Here is a 16,458-nt window from a genome sequence, read left to right on the forward strand (position 1 = left end):
AGATATACATATTCGTGTCTATACAATAACGTGCGTCGTCTGTGCTATTGCCAAGGCGGGTTCGTCCGCAACGGGTTCGGACGACTGGCAAAAGCGCTCCACTTGGCAGCACAGCGTGAGCGCGCCAAGCGTGATGCTCACGACGAAGAGAAAGATACGCAGCAGCTGCACGGCGTGGAAGAGGTCGGCCGAGCACCCAAGGACGGGGTGCGACACGAGCGTCGAGCCAAAGATGGCCCAGCCTAGCGCCGCAGTGGACAAGAGGAGGAGGCAGCAAACCACGACGCGCTGCGACGACGATGCGTGCTGTTTGCGCGAGACAAAGTAGCACGAGCAGAGAAGCAGCGTCAGCGTCCCAAAGAGCGCACACGAAACGCCGACGTAGAGCGCAAATGGCTTGGAGCACGGCGCGTCGCCGTACGCGACGAGGAGCGCGACGCTGGTGGCGGTGAGCGCGACAAAGGGGAGGACGACGCAGCCGCGCTTGACAAAGGACGAGATGCACGAGCAGCGAAGGCAGCTCAGTAGCCATTGCTATTTTGCCATTAGCATAAGTCCAATCCAAAGCTGGGGTCCGGCTACCTCGCGGTGGTGGGAGGGCACCAGTGTGCGTAGCGAGTACGACACGAGGAGCCCGCTGACGGGCAGCCCGATGAAGATAAAGAAGGCGGACGTCGCCAAGGCCATGGTAAACAGCAGCGGCTCGGTCTCGGGGCATCCCTTGCGCGAGGTCCAGATGGCGCCAAGGACGCCCCAGACGACGCAGCCGACACTAAGCAGCGCGACAACGACAAGAAGTGGCAAGCCGCGCCGCGTTATCTGCGCCAAAAGAACGACAATGGCCCATACGGCGTAGAGGCAGCCGCTGGAGAAGACGAAGACGACTGTCTCACGCGGGCACATGCGCGACGCGATCGCACCTTGCTCAAAGAGGTCGCTGGCACCGGTTCGGTCCAGGGCTTGGGCACTCGAGGATAAGAGGAAGCAGACGACGGCGCAGGCGCATAGACTGCTCACGACGATAGCGCCGAGCGCGATTTGCATCCGGTTGCTGCGTTGCCGAGCGCGCTTGGGTAGCTCCATGTCCCCACGCACGCCCATGGCTCGAGCACTCTCGGTCAGATCTTATGAAAGTGCAACCTGACCTGTTGTTCTTATAATCGTAAATAGTGTTAGAGTCGTGTGGATTCCACGTCTGGTGGACGCACTACAAACTGGTGCGGAGTAGCTACCACATTAGACGGTAGTAGCTCTCACATGATCCATCGTCCGATGCGAAGCAGCCGTCTGCTTGTCTGCGCAGCGTCTTGTTCTGTTGGTCCAGGTATGCCATATACTATATAGTGTTCGACGAAGGCGTCGAATCGCATCTATAAATACTGTGCGATTACACTATTGCGGTGGATCTCGCACCTTGCCCAGCATTCCCAGCCGCGACATGCCAGATGGACGAGCCCGTGCGTGAGTCGTTCCATGACCACGGCGACCTCTCGGCGAGGCTCTCGCAGCACAACTTCCGCGCGCCGGCGCCCGAGAGCTGCTGCGACGTCGTCCTGCGCGTCGACGGCGTCCGCTTCCACGCGCACCGCTTCCTCCTCGCAGCGTCGTCCAAGCCGCTGCGCATCATGCTGACGGGCCCGATGCGCGAGGCGAAAGAGATGGAGGTGACGATCCACGACATCAAGAGCTACATCATGGAGCAGCTCCTCGAGTTCATGTACACGGGCGACGTCGAGCTGAGCACGGAGACCGTCGTGCAGACGATGACGGCGGCCGAGGTGTACGAGCTGGCCGCGCTCCGCGACGTATGCAAGCACTTTGCGCTGCGCCACGCCAAGCACGTCTTCAAGGCGCAGATGATCGAGGTGCTGCCGGAAAAGTTGTTGTGCGATCTTGTCGCCCACGACGACTTGGCGGTATGACGACGCATGCCACAACTCTAGGCTGATGACTGCATGGCCGTATAGATACGCGAAGCTGACCTCCTTGATGCAGTGCTCGCATGGGCCGAAGCGCGCTACGACAGTGTGGCCGAGGACGTCGAAGACACGACTGCCCACGGCGCCGGGATCCAGCTCATCTTGCAGGACGTATGGCCGCTCATTCGGTTTCCGACCATGAGCGTGCGCATGCTGTACGGGACGGTGCGGCCGCTCGTACGAGATCACTTTATTCCCGAGTACTTGCTCACGGAAGCGCTCTTCTTCCACCTCAATTGGGGCGCGGCGCAGTCGCCCGACCACCAGAAGCGCATGACACCACGCACATGCTCCGCGGCCACTGTATACCTCGTTCTTCGTCTTCCTTCCGTGCCTCTGATAGATGTACTGTGTAGCGCAAGCGCAAGCGCGTCTCGTTCATCCAGACCGTCTCGTTCGATACGCCGCCCGAGCGAGGGGCCGACGACCCGTTGCCGTAAACCTGTAAGAACTGCAGCCGTGATGATGCTCCTGTGTCTCGTCACGCTGCTTTCTCGTCGCACTGCGTGCATCAACGTGACGTGACCACGCTTGTCGCTACCTCAGCATGTCGCGTGCGCTATCGGCCGCACAGTCAAGCGAGTATAAGGACATGGATATTGACATTATGGTATAAATAGTAAAACGAAGTAGTAGTGGTAGTGGACGACACTTAGCAGACGACAGACGTGGACGACGGGATCGGCGAGCTCGCATAAAACGGTTCTTGGAGCAGATCCTCCATGTTGTCGAGCATCGAGTCGAGCGGGTCCACGGAGGCGGGCGTCGTCGGCGGGCTTGACGCAATTGCCGTCGGGTCGTTGCCATCGACGACCGCTGCGTCAATGTCCATGAGCTCGTCCGGGAGGCGCTCGCCGTCGCCGAGGTTGATCTTGGCGCACGCCAAGAGCACGCGGCACTTTTCCTTGTGCTCCTCGATCTGCGCCTTCAAGTCGCGGTTCTGGTGTTCGCTGAGCTGGCGCTCGGTCTTGAAGACAGCAGCAATGTCCATCCACGAGAGGCTCGAGCGCTTAAAGTACGCGAGCTCGCGCGCGTGGCGCTCGAGCGACTGAATCTCGCTGCTGAGCATTTGAAGCTCGGCCTGGTGGTGGCAGCGCTTGAGGCGGAAGCGCTCGCGGTTGTACACCTGCTTCTTGAGGCGGGCACGCGCCTTCTTGACGTCGTCGGGGACGTACGCCTTGTGCGTGCTGTCGTAGGCCGAGAGAAGCGAGGCGAGTTGGCGACTGCTGCACATGTCGAGTGAAATTGAAAAGTGTCAATTGAGATATTCAAGATCGCTCATCTCATGGAGATCGTCCACGCATGTTACGCCCGGCGACATGCGCCGTTCATGTCGTCAAAAATGCCCTCCGTTATCCGGACAAGTAGGTGTGAGATACCCCGCTTCTTTTTTTCAACATTGTGCGCAATACAAAACGCAAGACGTTTTGTGTAGACGTTCAGAACGCGGATCAGTTCGCGTCGTTTTATCCGGATGCGTGCGGGACTTTCGGTTGGGACATACCAAGGGGTTAATGACCTCCTGTCGCAGCGGTGTATCGTTCAGCGCGACGGGACGATGGGCACCGCGACATCCGCGTTAATCTTTTGCGCTCACTAACCGCCCTGAACTGTGTGGACCAGACGTCCCACGTTGCTGGATCGATACGACGCTGCGTAGACACACTTACCTCAGGAATGCCTCCGGAAGAAAGAAGAGGCGTGAGCCAGCGTTGGCGCAAGAGGGCCGCATGGCGAGGGCTGCACGACCGAGCAAAGCCGTCGCCGAAGACCTCGCGCATAGTGCTTGACTTGGCGAGTGCGCACTTGACCACACACGGTGCTCGACCGATGATGGAGCCGGCGAGATGGTCGAAATAGCATCACTAGTACAAAATAGAGACCATGGTGGTCAAGTGCATCATGGCGTGGTTGATGGTGGAGGGGCAAGAGTCGGGGGCCGAGCACTGCGACAGTCAGCGGTGCGATCTTCGGCCCAACGACGCTGGTGAGTAACTTGAGCATGGCGTCTGTGGACCTCAATGCGAAGACCGCTGGGACACCCCGTGATGCGAGAGGTCACATGTCGCTCCTGTCGCCGGCGGTCTGCGAAAATGCCGAAAAGATCGCGCGCGACATGTGCGCAACCTCCGAGACTGAATATCGGAAGTCCCGGTGGAAGCCGAGAATTCAGTCACGCCGGGTGCGGAGATCGCGCCAAGATACCGCCGAGGAGCCTTGAAAGGCCGAGTATAACACGGGGTTGAGCGCCAGCGCAACACGCCCGCGGGGCCAGCGATCACAAAAGGCACCGAGAGGACGTGGCTGCGGAATGTACCATGGCGAGGGCATGGGGCCAAGAGAGCGTACGGCCGTGAGCAGGCGGGCGTGTACCGCGCCTTGGCCACGAGTCGGGCGCGAAGCGTCGAGCATCGAGCAATGTAGGTCGGTGCGATGTTCTTGGCAGGATCGTCGTGTGGTCTGGCCGCCGTGGCGTCGACGTGGGTCGAGCGCTAAGATCATCTTGCGCTCTCGGCTCGCCGACAATCGCGCCGCGTCGGCGTCGGGTTGCAAGCGGCGGAGTTGGCGACTGCAGGCGGAGGTGTCGGTGCCATGGCCGTCGGGTTAGTAGTGCGGCGGCGCGCAGGTACGTCGCAAGTTGCAAACGACCGAATGAAGACGAACTCTCGGCGTGAAAACATTTGCGAGATGGCTCTGCCATGGGACATCAGCATGTCCGCAGTGGATGTCGCAACATGTCCCGCCTTTCTCGGAAACCTCCGATCTTGGATACGCGACATGTCGATCAACCAAACATCGTTTCTGGCAGGTTTTAAGCGCCACATTTTGATGCCACAAATACCACATCTACGCACGTGGGGCAACCGCAAGATCGACCAAGATGGCGGAACCCAAGGCGGTCCTGGACCAAAGCAGCTTCCAGCGCATGTCGGCCGACATGGAAGCGTACGATGAGAAGCGCGAGATCGTTATCAAGCATTCTCGAGACATCCTCAAGTCGAGCAAGCAGGCGATCTTCGCCATGCACCGCGGCAACATGGACGAGGCCAGCGAGAAGCTCGAGGTCGCCGACCAAGTGATCCAGCAGCTCGCGCCCTTGATCATGGAAGAGCCGACGCTGCGCCATGGATCGTTCTCGAGCGCCATGGAAGAGTATGCGGAGGCGCAGTGCTTTCGCCATTTTCTTACCGCGGGCACGCTCGTCGCCCTCGAAGAGCTCAACTTTGTCGATCGCGACGAGTACTTGGGCGGCGTCGTCGACTTTACGGGCGAGGTCACGCGCTATGCAGTCGTGATGGCGACGAAGCGCGACGTCGCCCGCGTCGAAGAGTGCCGCAACATTGTCGACGCCATCTCGGGCGAGGTAGTCCCTCCTCCCCGCATCCTCCTCGCCTGAAGCCGTGGTGCCTAGCTAATTCAATTTAGCTTTCGCAACTCACCGCTGCGAAAGAAGTACGACAGCCTCAAGTACAACCTCAAGAAACTCGAGCATACGCTGTACGAGCTCTCGCTCGTGGGGCCGCTCCGGGCGTTCAACCTCTCGGCAGGCGACGACGAGCCCAGCGCCGAGAACGACACCTCGCACTGCTAGACCCTTTAAACGCATGAACCGACCAATACTCTATTCGTCCATCTCGTCGTCTTCGTCGTCCTCTTCGTCGTCTTCCGCGTCAAAGAGCATGAGACGGCGGTCAGCTATCGATATGACACCAAGCACACCGCGTACACCGTCGCCAACGACCGCATCAAAGTTGGCTGTCGAGAGCACTCGCTGCTTTCGAAACGTGGGCACTTCTTGCGCCTACGACTCTGTAAGGTGACGCATTCCCGAGTCGTGCTACCTCGAGCGACTGCAGTGCGGTCCTTGTCCACGTCGATGCGGTCAATGGCGGTGCAAACGTGATCGAAGCGAGGGCCACCAGCGACAATCGCTCTACATGGATGATGTTCCATGAGCGTCACTTGCAGTAGGAAGATGAGCGTACGCTCCGAGCCAGTCGCGTGGAGGAGAGCGAGCTGGCTCTGTCCGTCGCGTGAATAGAGACACTGGTCCATCTACAAAGCGTGAGGTGGAGACTGTGAACGCAATGCTCTACTACGTACGAGTCGGTGCGACGGAGGGAGTCGAAGCACTGCCATGTGCCAGGACCCTTGGACGCGTCGCCCAAGCCCGATCGCACCATCCAGCGAAAACAGGAGAAGTGGCGCTGACGCGAGCTCGCCCATCTCAAAGCTGCTGGACGACGCTGTGACCAGGAGTGGCGTCGTCGGTGGGCCCAACGGATGGCCAAATCCATTTTCGCTCAAAAGCTGCGTGCGCCACGTCGCTTCGATCGCAGCGCAGAGCGCGACGAGGCTGTGCGAGGTATACTGGTCCTCGCCGTCGAGAGCAAAGGACGTGGAGGCTTCGAGGCGCGGGCTTGTCTTCCACGGACACTTGCCGAGCATCTACCCCGGGTCCTGCACACACGATACAAAATGGACGAGTGTACCTCGGCGACAGGGTTCCCGAACGTCACTTCCATCTCAAAGCCATTCGCAGGGTCGTGAACGCTTTGCGAGCTGTTGCAGTGGGCGCGGAAGACCTTGGCGGCGGTCGTGGCACGGAACAAGAAACGCCCAAGGCGCTTTGTATCGGGCAGCGAGAGCTTCGTCGCGGCCTTGGGGCGGGCCGTGCCGTGGGCCGCCATGATCGCGCCAAACCAGCGAAAAAGCAGAGCGTAGTCCAGCTCTGTTTCTCGCAGCGCGATCTGGAGCTGCTCGAGCTTGAGCAAGAACACTTCCACCATAGCAATCATGGTCGAGAGGTGCGCGACCGATGCCGGCCGCTACAATCTACCAGTGAGAATCCCTGTCCTTGGATCAATGACACTCTACGTGGGACGGCGCCGTGGACGTCAAGCCTCGGAGCTCGCAGAGTCGGAAGAGTACGTTGCAGGCGGCGACGCGGAGCTGCTCGTGAATCTACGACCAGCGTCGAATCAGCGAGATCGGACAAGCGGTCGCACCAGTGTCTGCATCGAGTGACACGCGTGGAAGAAGGCTTTTTGAATGCGCTGCAGGCTCTAGTCCAGACGATCGCCAAACGGTCAAATGCGGAAGCGACGCACCTGCTCTTGCATGTCTTGGGCAAAAAAATTGGTCAGCGCCGGAAACCCAAGGCCGGCGCAGAGCAGCGTATACATGTGCGCCTGCGATTCCGCATGCTTCAAAACCTCAAGGGGATGCATACTACCTGAGGGACTTCAAATGACGAGTACTTTGCGTACGCAGACGAGAGTAGACGCATCTTGGCCTCCAAGACCCGCGTCCCGTTGGTCCACTGCGCCCATTTCAATATGCACAGCGTTGACATGGCAATCGTACCTCGGTTGTGAGCTGCTTCAAGGTCGTATCGAGCGTGTGGAGCAGCTTTTGCACCTCGCGCACGTGGTGGGACACGACAAAGAGCTGGCCTTGGTGCGTCGGCAGGTCGGGCAGCGCGAGCGACAGGATCTGGCGACTCGAGTCTTCCTGTGAGCCAATGAGTAGCGCCGACAAGTCGGAAAGAAGGTGCAGCTCGGTCACGCTCTGGACGCCGGCGGGTTGCAGTCGGCGAATGCACACCGAGCCAAGGGCCCACAAGAGGATCGTGCCGCTTGTGTCGCCCGATGCAAGGATGTGGCGACTGTCGTCGAGGGCCGGAACGGTTGTAAACTTGGCGGCTGTCTCGGTTGAGGATTCGCTCGGCGGGTTCATGACGCAACGAGACGTTCGATCTTCAAGCCGATGGGTCGACGGCGCTGCGCCCGCCCTGCTGTGTATGAGCTTACTATATTCGAAGATAGAACGCACATACGCGGCCCAGTGGAGAGCAGATATGGCTTGCGTGTGCTCCCATGCATGGACTTTGCCGAAAAGCTGCATCGTTGCCTCGCCTGTCTCCATGTCGTAGAGCACGATCTTGCCGTTCGCATGACCCACAGCGAGCACAAGCCCTAGTATCATCATCGAATGAGACCCATGGGATGCAAGTAGTCGGTGTACCATCGGGTCGCCATGCGAGAACGGTCATGGGCGACTCGACGTCCGAGGGCGTCACGTGCAGCAGGCGCTGCCAGGACACCGTGCGCTACGCAAGGAGCCCATGACCTCGTAACCTCATGAAGATGCGTGGCGTACGTAGACGAGAAGATGGTCGTCCGTCGTAAGGACGGCGACGATGTCCATGGTCGGGCAGCATGCTACCGTGGCCGCGCCCAGGCTCCGCTCCTGGAGCACCGAGTAGGCGTGGCTCATCGACCTCGTATTAAAATATGCCAAGAGAACTTGCCTTTTGTATCCCATTTTATTGAAACGAAATCCTGTTGAGCACAGGATTGTAGGCTGTTGTTTCGGAAACAGCAGTCTGGGAGATTCTGTCTCCAACCAGCGTCTTTATCGAGTCCATACAGAGTATGCGAATTACAGTGTTAGTACTAGTACATTTCACCACGGAGGAGCAGCTTGGGCACGTGCTCGACGCGGCCGCCTTCGTGAGGACAGTCGTGCGGAAAGACGAGGAGCCGTCCGCGCTTGGGCTGGACGGGCGCCAGCACGGTGCGGTCCGGCGCCAGCGACGAGAGCAAGTTGGTCTCGCCACCCGATGCGCACGTCGAGAGGTAGATGATGAACGTCTTTGTCGACGTGACGCCATGGGCGTCCGTGCGCGAGAGGTCCGTGTGCGCCGGAAGGTACCCGCCGACGTCGCTGTAGTAGAGGAAACGCATGTTGGGAAAGACGTCGCGGCCGCAGCGCGCTTGGATCTCGCGGATGACCCAGCCGACGCTGTCGCAGTAGTACGACCGATCCGAGCATGACGCCTTCTCCTTGGGCGCGAATGGCAGCACCGTGTGGAGCTGCTCGAGCCGCTGGAGGAACGACTCGGGAAAGATGTCGTCCCAGTACCCACTGCCAGCGCCAGGGTGGTCCGCGTCGGCTGCAATGAGCTCGACAAACACAGGCGAGGATGCGATTTGCATTGACGCCAAGGCGTCCAGAGGAATGTCCACAGGTCTATGCGAGGACGAAAGTAGCTGAACGATGCTCGTGTGCTGCTTGGCCACTGCGACATCAAGCGGCGATGTTTGGGCGTTGTCGCATCGCGTGGGCGACGCGCCGGCGCCCACGAGGTAAGCGACGACGCGCTCGTACCCGAGCCACGCCGCGAGAAAGAGCGGTGTCTGACCGTACTCGTTTTGGCAGTCGATCTCGACGCCAGCAGCGATAAGAGCGCGCAGACGACTGCAATTGATGGCGAGGACGGCCTTGAACATGTTGGCATCGCGCTGGGAGCGTGCCGTACCAACGAAGAGCTCGACGGCGTTGTGGAGCGGGAGCGGTTTGACGAGCTTGCTTGCTTTGGTGCCACCGCTGCTTTTGCTTGGCTCCAACGGTAGCTGCAAGTAGAGGGCTCTCGAGGCCGCTGCAATGTCTGCTGGCGCCGTCGTCGTTGGCAGCGATGTTGATGCGATTTTGGACAACGGAGCGCGGGGACACTGGACGAGCACATCGCACGTCGGGCACGTCAGATCTTGATCGACGCGCATCGTTGCTAAGTGCGTCCAGAAACAGAGTTCGCACACGGCATGGCTGCACGGCGCCAGCTCCATGGACGGCACATTGGCGGCGCAGACACCGCAGACCGAGGCAGAGCGCGGCTGCGTGGATAAGAGGAGGAGCAGCCACGCCATGTACGGAGGCGGGTACTGCATCAAGCACGCCCGCGCCGTCGGAAACGTCGTCATCGTACCCGCGCGATCGTGGAACGAGGGGTCCGCGCCAGCATAGAAGAGCGCGAGCGCAATGTTGGGCGAGTGGTGCGCAGCGTACCGGAGAAGCTGGAGGTCGCCAGCGTACGTCGTGCAGTAGACATCCAAGTTGTACTTGGCGAGCTTGACGACGCCAAACTCTACGCCAACATGAGTCGTGGGAGCAGCGGATGGAGCGTAGTACGGGCAATGCTCTTGCTGCGCGCATGCTCGGCGTAGGCCGCGATGGCCTCGGGCGACAGCGCCGCCTTGTCCACGATGAGCCCGTTCTTGACGTGGTAGAAGGTCTTTTGCCGCTCGTTGCGGCGGTTGCTCCACCGGCTCGCGCCCTTCTTGCCACCACCAGCCTCGGCCATCCCAAACAGTGTCTATGTCACGTGGCGACGACGCCATTGGCTGGCGGGCTTTGGACCCGCTTTGAATTTTCACTGTATTTCTCACTGGATTTCCCACGTGATGGGTCGACGCAAGTGACCGATCCCACCAGCATCAGCGTACGAACCATAAACAAACGCATTCACGACTCAATGCTTTCGGACCTGATCGAGGACTGGATACTTTTGCGTGTCGTAGGACGACGTCGGAATATCTCTTGCGCACTGCCTTCTTCGGACGCAGGTACCGGCGACCGGGGCCTTTCAATTTGGGTGTTCATGCAGGTATATTCCGCTGATCAATGGCATTGAGAGTCATCCGAGGTCGCGCGTGCAGCGTGCTGGTCACCAACGAACGTACTTGTTGCGGGCGATGACTAACCAGCCATCGTTGGACCACTTGGCCGCTCGCCCAGGTTCAGTTCCAAGATCCATTTCCCACACACTGTTTATTTTACACGTATAGAATATAATATCGTGGTGATCTCCTTGGATCTCATCGCGCGCTGGATCCTCCACAGCATATTGCATCACCCGACGCCGCAAGTCGCGACCGACGCCGCGTTGCTGCATGGGCGACGCAGTATATTTTGTGCACTCTGTCAAGTGTCTTACCTGTCGGCAGCGACGGCTCGCGTAAAATCCCACATTTCCCACGCGACGTGAGTGCTGATTTTTGTCCCAGCACATGATCCTCGTAGACGGTGGGTGTTGGGCATTTTCCATTTTCGCCGCCGACGCATGATGTTCCTGCCGGCGTGGCAGACGCCGTTGATGCTCGTCACGCCCATGATGGACGCTGTGTCGCCGTCGACAGCGTCGGATGACTCGCAGCGCAAGAAGGACGACGCGCGCCTTCGCAAGCAAAAGTACAACCGCGACCGGCTGCGCCAAAAGCGCACCGAGTACATGGCCGAATTCCAGGCGCTCGAGGCCCAGATTCGACAGCTCGTGGATTTGCGCGACGAGGCGCTGCGAGGAAAGCAGATTGGCGTCTTGCCCTGGGTCGAGGTCGCGGCGGCGCTCAAGGCCGACAGCAGCCTCTCTCAGATGCAGAACCGCGAGCTGCTCAAACAAGTACGGGCCGCGGAAGCGCTCTGCAAGTCGCTGCGCAGCTGGGTCGCGTCGCGCATCGTGCATGTACGCTCTCTTTCTTAAAGTTGGCAATCTTACATGAGCACCAGGCGACGCTCAACCCCGAGCACACGTCGTGGCGCGAGTCCATGATCCCAAAAGACGATGCGAGCCGGAAGCTCGGTCTCGACTGGATCTCCAAGCGTTTATACCACAACTTGAACGGCGTTATCGAAGCCAGTGGGCTGCCAGGCCCGATCGACAAGACTGCGTACTACCGCATCGACGTCGAGCGCCAGAACGACACGTACCGCCTCTCTGAGTTCAAGCAGCGCGTCGAGCGCGTCCGGTTTGATATCGCCACGCGTACGCTCAGCGCCCAGTACTTTGAGACTTTCGACGGCGACGAGGTGGGCAGCTAGCATCCGATTTCTTGAAGCTGACGTGTGCCACTCTCTTAGGAAGAGCGCCAGAACGACGACATGACGTATATACGGTACCCTTCGCTCTACGGGCGCACCAACAACGTGCCGTACACGGAGAAGATGCTCGTGCGGCAGTTCAAGGAGCAGCATCGATTTGTTATATTTACACACGGCGTGCCCGACGACGCCAAGTATCAAGACCCGATCCGGTGCGACTGGTCGGCCTGGTACTCTGCAGCGTATCCCACGTCTCGGCACTGACATGCGTGGTAGGGTCGTCGTCACTGACCTTGGCGCGAACGAATGTCTCTTGCAATTTGGCTACACGGCGTACGGACTGCGATGCGACGACGGGTATTTGCCGTTCGAGGTCGAGATGCCGGCGCTCGCGGCCTTCTCCGGCGACGACGATGACACGCGCTTTGCGCGCTTCCGGCACAAACAGCGCGACGACCGGCTTCGACGACAAATGGAGGACGTGGCAGCATTCCAAGAGCGCTGTAGGCAAATGGAAGCGGCCGTGGCGCCGTCCAACAACGGTAGTAGTCCCAACGTGATTGTCCCATGAGACCGTGCGACTAAGATCGATGCCCTTCAACCTCTGCGATGGAAATGCGTATCTTGCATTCGAACTGGATATGTGTGCAACTGTGCACCTGGGATATCAGGGATACAACAGGCATTTTGACCGCCGACATACGATTTAGTCTGGCTTCTCGGCCCGGATTCGCCCACGTGACGCCCTTTTTGGCGAATCAAACGTCGAGAGGCCGGTTGCACGACGCCGGCCATGGGCAACACGGCCGAAGACGATGCACCGCCGATCGCATGGACGAGCACGCCCGAAGAGCGCAAGGAGCGCGCGCGGATCAAGAAGCAAGACTATAACCGCGAGCGGCTGCGGCAGAAGCGCTGCGAGCACCTCACGGCCCTCACAGCGCTCACGACCGAGTTCAAGACGCTCTCCGCGACGCTGGCCCGCGCTCGGGCAACAACATCGACGTCGCTACTGCCATGGACGGCCGTGGCGGAGGCCCTTCGCGAAGAGCGCGACCTCAAGGAGGCGACAAACGCGGCGCTCAAGCAAGGTGTGCGGCGCTACAGGCACCTCTGCCGAACGATGCTGCATTGGCTCACTAGCACCGAGTCCATTCGCGTACACGCTCACAGTCTAGAGCGCGCATGCTTTGCTCACTCTGCGTGTAGGCATACCCAACGTCCGAGAGACGGGCGTGGAGCTACAGTACACTGCCGTTGGACAGCGATGCGCGCGCAATCGGCCTCGGTTGGATCGCCCATCGCCTGTACCACAACCTCGACGGGTACCTCGAGCGGAGTGAACTGCCCACGCCGACCAATGGCGACCGTCCATACTACCGCCTGGACGTCCGGGCGCACGAGAATTCGTATTTCTTGACCGAGTTCAAGCAGTTTGTCGAGACGACACCGCTTCACGTCGTCGCCCAGTGCCTCTACGACCACTACTTTGAAACCTACGACGGCGACTATGTACGCGATTCCGCGTTGCATCGACTGAGTCGTGTTGTAGGTCGACATGCGTGGGTCCGACTTCTCGTACGTGCGCTACGCGTGCCTGTACGGCCTCGAGCTGCAGCGGTCGTTTCCAGAGCGCATGCTCACGCGGGTTTTTCGAGAAGAGAATCGGTGTATCGTCTTCACCCACGGCGTCTCGGAAGACGCCAAGTACAGCGACGACCCGATCAAGTCGCAGTGGACGGCGTGGTACTTGGTCGTATTACTCGCTTCTAGTTTTCTCCACAAGAATAGGGTCGTCGCCGAGCGCATGGATACCAATACGACGGTCATCAAGCACGGCTTCGAGTCCTTTGGCCTGCAAACAAAGGCGGGCTTCATTGACGTGGCCGACGAAGCGCCGTTCTTGCGCGACGTAGCCAGCGACGACGCGGCGCGGTTCGCCCAGTTTCAGCGCTATCAGCGCGACTACCGCGGTCGGCGATTCGTGGACGAGCACGATCGGTTTGCCAAGCGTCTCGCCAACTGTCGAGGCAACGCCTAGTGGCTAGTAGCAATATATCTATATATGCACTGTACTCTACGTATCGAGTATCGACCATCTACTCTTGTGGGAGCTTGCCTCGGCGCTCGGCGCGACGCGCTTGCAACTGATTCTCAAAGAACGCTGTCATGAAGCGGTAGCTGCACAGAAAGCTGCGGAAGACTTCGCCCTTGATCTCGATCAGCGTCGTGTCGGATGTGCAGCGCACGCTCGCTTGGCGCTACACGCGTTCATCTAGACCACACGTCCATTGTATACAAACAAAGAGTACCACGGGGTTCGAGTCGGCCGCAACGCCCAGTGGAAAACAGTCGCCCGTCGTCATGTGCTCGACGACAACATTGTCCATGATGACGTCGACGGCGCCGTCGGCAATGATGTAGTACGAGTCGCAGACGTCGCCTTGGCGATAGACATGATCGCCATTTCTAAACGCCGTGTGCGTGATGGATCCGTGGGCGTCTTCGATCGATTGAAGCAAGTGCGCGTGGGCCTGGCCCATCGCGCGGTCGGTCAGCGAGGCCTCCAGCGTCTTGTACATGTTGCTGACGTTGGCCAAGTCCTCCCGAAGCAGCTTGAGCACCTAGAGAGCTTTGCGTCAACAGGAGCTCGCAATACGAAGTTTGGGACCTTGCACGTGGGCGAGGCGCAAGCATATGTAGCCACGCGAGGGTGGATGGCCTCGGGAGCGAGGAGCTCCATCACACCAAAGTACTCACCCGCTTCGAGCGTGCGCAGTTGAAGTACTGAGTCGGGTGCCATGGGGTTCGCGCACCTCGCGTGCACCGTGCCTTCCATGAGTACGTAAAAGTGGTGGTCTTCGTCGCCCTCGGCGGAAATGACAGCGCCATAGTCGTAAACGCCGGACCGGAGGCTGCAGATCGCGAGCTTGATGTCATCATACGTCAGTTGTTTGGGCGCGGGGATCTCAGGGTCCCCGGTCGCCGCCGCCAGCATCTCGCGAATGTCGCTGTCGCTTAGCTGTTTTCTGTGCAATGTGCCACGTCAAATCGACTTGTTCGCTGAACCAAGAGAGGCCGTACCCGAGCTGCGCAGCCACGCGACGGAGATCGTCGTCTGAAATGTAGCCTTTCCCGTCCTGGTCAAAGACACTGAGTGTCGAGGCGAGCATCGCGGCCTTCTCGGCCACCGTCTCGGGGTTGGAGCTCACACCGCGCGCAAAATGGGCGACGTTAGCTTCGTCGTTGTCGTCACTGCCGACGTCTCGCTTGTCGTCGTCATCGTTATCGTCCACCGGGGGCTGCAGCAAGACGGCAAGGATGCTCGCGCGAAGCCGACGCCGTCCGCGCTGGAAACGCAGCAAGCGCGCGGCGACCTTGTGCAGTGGCTGGACGCTAATGGACGCATTGTGGGGCGATAACCACGGGTGTCGCAGGGCGTCGTAGGCAGTCAGCCGCTTTGCAGGGTCCACAACCAAGAGCTTTTGGATCAAGTCCTTGGCCTCGGACGAAATCCGCCGCCACGCCCGCGTCTGCGTGTTGAACTGCCCCTTGACGATGCGCTTGCCAATCTAGCGACCTCGCTTGAGCTTCATACGGCGGGAAACAGGTACCTCTTGGTCCGAGAGCGTATTGAACGTATCGAACGGATGGCTGCCGCAGAGAAGAATGTAGAGCACGATGCCCAGCGCAAACCTACATTGTGGTGAGAGATGGCATAGTCTGACGCTTAGTGGCGTCCTACATGTCGGCTTCAGGGCCCACGGACTGCTTTGTAAAGGCCTCGGGGGCGCAGTACGCCGGTGTACCCGTGATCGGCACGTCGCTCGACCGCTCGCCAATGCGGAACGAGACGCCAAAGTCGACGAGGCAGAGCTCGTCGCCACGAAGCTAAACAAACACATTTTCAGTGCCGTCTTCGGCTCGTTGAGAGGACCATGATGTTTTCGGGCTTGATGTCGCCGTGAACGATGCCCTTGCGGTGCAGGTAGTGCATCGCCTGGCAGAGGTCGCGCAGCGCATTGCTCGCCTAATAGAACGCTTCATGCTTCATTTACGTCCGTACAAATGCCACACACCATTTTTTCCGAGTAGGCGCCATTGGCAACGAGGTGGTCAAAGAGCTCGCCGCCCGTGGCGAGCTCTTGCACAATGTACCACGCGTCGTCCGACTCGTACACGCCGCGCAGTGCCATGATGTTGTTGTGGGCGCCGGCTATCTTGAGCAGGTCGACTTCGGCCCAGAACTCCCTATCCCATAGTACGCATGTACTACCCACTCGGATGGATCGTACTTGGACGACGTGCTTTGCTTCGACATCTCCTTGACAGCGACAACTTCGCCGGAGCGCCGATCGCGCGCCTTGCGGACGACGCAAAACCCACCTATCCGAGGTTACGGTACCCTCCAGACAACGCCGCAGGATACCTTCGCCAATGATGTCATCTAAAAGGACATAGTCGTCTTGGAGCTTGGCGCCAAGAACGTGCTCGTCGGTGTTGACGGCCATGGCCGCGCTGGCCGCGACGCCGAGGGCCGCCACGGCGCGGAGCACGCGCTGCCACTGCTCGTTTGGGGGCGCCGGCGTCGTCCACGCAGCTTTCGGCCAGTGAGTTGCTTCCTGCGCACCGGGACGTGGTAGCCGGCCAAGGCGCTGGACGAGAGCGCGTCGGGCGCGTAGCATCACCTCCTGAATGGTCCCGTCGGCCGCGACTCGAAGTTCAACCGGTAAACTTCGACGAGGCTAAACGCACGCACTTGTTCGCGCCACAACGGAACTTGAAGCGCGCGCACTTGCACCCGCGATCCGGACAGTTT

General features: G+C 59.8%; 9 protein-coding genes across 11 annotated transcripts in view; 4 read left to right on the forward strand and 5 right to left on the reverse strand.

Moving 5' to 3' along the window:
• SDRG_01699 (hypothetical protein) overlaps positions 1 to 1,101 on the reverse strand; it is a gene marked incomplete at its 5' end in the record, with an annotated part of 3,516 nt that extends 2,415 nt beyond the window's left edge. Inside the window, 2 exons of the mRNA XM_008607237.1 lie at positions 25 to 534; positions 583 to 1,101. Coding sequence (XP_008605459.1) covers positions 25 to 534; positions 583 to 1,101 — 1,029 coding nt within the window. The remainder of the gene's footprint in view (positions 1 to 24; positions 535 to 582) is intronic.
• Positions 1,102 to 1,406: 305 nt separating this feature from the next.
• On the forward strand, positions 1,407 to 2,625 carry SDRG_01700 (hypothetical protein). Its single transcript, XM_008607238.1, has 3 exons — positions 1,407 to 1,916; positions 1,968 to 2,282; positions 2,336 to 2,625. Exons 1-3 carry the CDS (start codon positions 1,446 to 1,448, stop codon positions 2,417 to 2,419), a joined length of 870 nt encoding a protein of 289 aa, XP_008605460.1. The 5' UTR covers positions 1,407 to 1,445; the 3' UTR covers positions 2,420 to 2,625.
• On the reverse strand, positions 2,556 to 4,651 carry SDRG_01701. 2 transcript variants are annotated; one of them, XM_008607240.1, is made up of 2 exons: positions 3,650 to 4,651; positions 2,556 to 3,584 (listed from the first exon to the last, which is right to left on the reverse strand). In XM_008607240.1, the coding sequence occupies exon 2, from the start codon at positions 3,211 to 3,213 to the stop codon at positions 2,632 to 2,634; it is 582 nt and encodes a 193-aa protein (XP_008605462.1). In that variant the 5' UTR covers positions 3,214 to 3,584; positions 3,650 to 4,651; the 3' UTR covers positions 2,556 to 2,631. The 2 variants fall into 2 exon arrangements, with proteins under 2 accessions (XP_008605462.1, XP_008605461.1); XM_008607239.1 differs by having other exon boundaries at positions 2,556 to 4,651.
• Positions 4,652 to 4,829: 178 nt separating this feature from the next.
• Positions 4,830 to 5,619, forward strand: SDRG_01702 (hypothetical protein). The gene is made up of 2 exons (XM_008607241.1): positions 4,830 to 5,343; positions 5,392 to 5,619. Exons 1-2 carry the CDS (start codon positions 4,861 to 4,863, stop codon positions 5,569 to 5,571), a joined length of 663 nt encoding a protein of 220 aa, XP_008605463.1. The 5' UTR covers positions 4,830 to 4,860; the 3' UTR covers positions 5,572 to 5,619.
• On the reverse strand, positions 5,602 to 8,260 carry SDRG_01703 (hypothetical protein; the record flags this gene model as incomplete). Its single annotated transcript, XM_008607242.1, has 13 exons — positions 5,602 to 5,781; positions 5,822 to 5,913; positions 5,966 to 6,035; positions 6,084 to 6,428; positions 6,473 to 6,808; positions 6,858 to 6,944; positions 6,989 to 7,045; positions 7,091 to 7,171; positions 7,216 to 7,302; positions 7,347 to 7,773; positions 7,819 to 7,957; positions 8,007 to 8,091; positions 8,142 to 8,260. Coding segments are annotated over 13 exons (2,105 nt in total), but the record flags the coding sequence as incomplete, so codon positions are not given.
• A 28-nt stretch (positions 8,261 to 8,288) lies between these two features.
• Positions 8,289 to 10,152, reverse strand: SDRG_01704 (hypothetical protein). The gene is made up of 2 exons (XM_008607243.1): positions 9,954 to 10,152; positions 8,289 to 9,909 (listed from the first exon to the last, which is right to left on the reverse strand). Exons 1-2 carry the CDS (start codon positions 10,123 to 10,125, stop codon positions 8,438 to 8,440), a joined length of 1,644 nt encoding a protein of 547 aa, XP_008605465.1. The 5' UTR covers positions 10,126 to 10,152; the 3' UTR covers positions 8,289 to 8,437.
• A 611-nt stretch (positions 10,153 to 10,763) lies between these two features.
• SDRG_01705 (hypothetical protein) lies at positions 10,764 to 12,336 on the forward strand. Its single transcript, XM_008607244.1, has 5 exons — positions 10,764 to 10,779; positions 10,829 to 11,283; positions 11,328 to 11,627; positions 11,679 to 11,869; positions 11,916 to 12,336. The coding sequence occupies exons 2-5, from the start codon at positions 10,885 to 10,887 to the stop codon at positions 12,208 to 12,210; spliced, it is 1,185 nt and encodes a 394-aa protein (XP_008605466.1). The 5' UTR covers positions 10,764 to 10,779; positions 10,829 to 10,884; the 3' UTR covers positions 12,211 to 12,336.
• A 55-nt stretch (positions 12,337 to 12,391) lies between these two features.
• SDRG_01706 lies at positions 12,392 to 13,747 on the forward strand. 2 transcript variants are annotated; one of them, XM_008607246.1, is made up of 4 exons: positions 12,392 to 12,798; positions 12,849 to 13,151; positions 13,192 to 13,385; positions 13,431 to 13,747. In XM_008607246.1, the coding sequence occupies exons 1-4, from the start codon at positions 12,433 to 12,435 to the stop codon at positions 13,678 to 13,680; spliced, it is 1,113 nt and encodes a 370-aa protein (XP_008605468.1). In that variant the 5' UTR covers positions 12,392 to 12,432; the 3' UTR covers positions 13,681 to 13,747. The 2 variants fall into 2 exon arrangements, with proteins under 2 accessions (XP_008605468.1, XP_008605467.1); XM_008607245.1 differs by having other exon boundaries at positions 13,192 to 13,747.
• Positions 13,681 to 16,367, reverse strand: SDRG_01707 (CAMK protein kinase). The gene is made up of 10 exons (XM_008607247.1): positions 16,069 to 16,367; positions 15,935 to 16,025; positions 15,719 to 15,890; positions 15,577 to 15,669; positions 15,385 to 15,530; positions 15,254 to 15,335; positions 14,724 to 15,211; positions 14,311 to 14,668; positions 13,952 to 14,263; positions 13,681 to 13,900 (listed from the first exon to the last, which is right to left on the reverse strand). Exons 1-10 carry the CDS (start codon positions 16,322 to 16,324, stop codon positions 13,739 to 13,741), a joined length of 2,160 nt encoding a protein of 719 aa, XP_008605469.1. The 5' UTR covers positions 16,325 to 16,367; the 3' UTR covers positions 13,681 to 13,738.
• Between the last annotated feature and the right edge of the window lie 91 nt (positions 16,368 to 16,458).

This window comes from Saprolegnia diclina, assembly GCF_000281045.1.
Source record: "Saprolegnia diclina VS20 unplaced genomic scaffold supercont1.4, whole genome shotgun sequence".
In the NCBI taxonomy this organism is placed as follows: Eukaryota; Oomycota; class Saprolegniomycetes; order Saprolegniales; family Saprolegniaceae; genus Saprolegnia; species Saprolegnia diclina.

Coding starts and splice junctions, on each gene's coding strand:
- SDRG_01700 (XM_008607238.1), top strand. CDS start 1,446: ATGGACGAGCCCGTGCGTGAGTCGTTCCATGACCACGGCGACCTCTCG. Junction 1,917..1,967: donor TCGCCCACGACGACTTGGCG/GTATGACGACGC, acceptor ATGGCCGTATAG/ATACGCGAAGCTGACCTCCT. Junction 2,283..2,335: donor GCACATGCTCCGCGGCCACT/GTATACCTCGTT, acceptor TGTACTGTGTAG/CGCAAGCGCAAGCGCGTCTC.
- SDRG_01701 (XM_008607240.1), bottom strand. CDS start 3,213: ATGTGCAGCAGTCGCCAACTCGCCTCGCTTCTCTCGGCCTACGACAGC.
- SDRG_01702 (XM_008607241.1), top strand. CDS start 4,861: ATGGCGGAACCCAAGGCGGTCCTGGACCAAAGCAGCTTCCAGCGCATG. Junction 5,344..5,391: donor TCGACGCCATCTCGGGCGAG/GTAGTCCCTCCT, acceptor CGTGGTGCCTAG/CTAATTCAATTTAGCTTTCG.
- SDRG_01704 (XM_008607243.1), bottom strand. CDS start 10,125: ATGGCCGAGGCTGGTGGTGGCAAGAAGGGCGCGAGCCGGTGGAGCAAC. Junction 9,910..9,953: donor GCGCAGCAAGAGCATTGCCC/GTACTACGCTCC, acceptor ATGTTGGCGTAG/AGTTTGGCGTCGTCAAGCTC.
- SDRG_01705 (XM_008607244.1), top strand. CDS start 10,885: ATGATGTTCCTGCCGGCGTGGCAGACGCCGTTGATGCTCGTCACGCCC. Junction 11,628..11,678: donor AGACTTTCGACGGCGACGAG/GTGGGCAGCTAG, acceptor CCACTCTCTTAG/GAAGAGCGCCAGAACGACGA. Junction 11,870..11,915: donor CGGTGCGACTGGTCGGCCTG/GTACTCTGCAGC, acceptor CATGCGTGGTAG/GGTCGTCGTCACTGACCTTG.
- SDRG_01706 (XM_008607245.1), top strand. CDS start 12,433: ATGGGCAACACGGCCGAAGACGATGCACCGCCGATCGCATGGACGAGC. Junction 12,799..12,848: donor CTAGCACCGAGTCCATTCGC/GTACACGCTCAC, acceptor CTCTGCGTGTAG/GCATACCCAACGTCCGAGAG. Junction 13,152..13,191: donor AAACCTACGACGGCGACTAT/GTACGCGATTCC, acceptor GTCGTGTTGTAG/GTCGACATGCGTGGGTCCGA.
- SDRG_01707 (XM_008607247.1), bottom strand. CDS start 16,324: ATGCTACGCGCCCGACGCGCTCTCGTCCAGCGCCTTGGCCGGCTACCA. Junction 15,891..15,934: donor AAGCAAAGCACGTCGTCCAA/GTACGATCCATC, acceptor ACTATGGGATAG/GGAGTTCTGGGCCGAAGTCG. Junction 15,531..15,576: donor TCAAGCCCGAAAACATCATG/GTCCTCTCAACG, acceptor GTGTTTGTTTAG/CTTCGTGGCGACGAGCTCTG.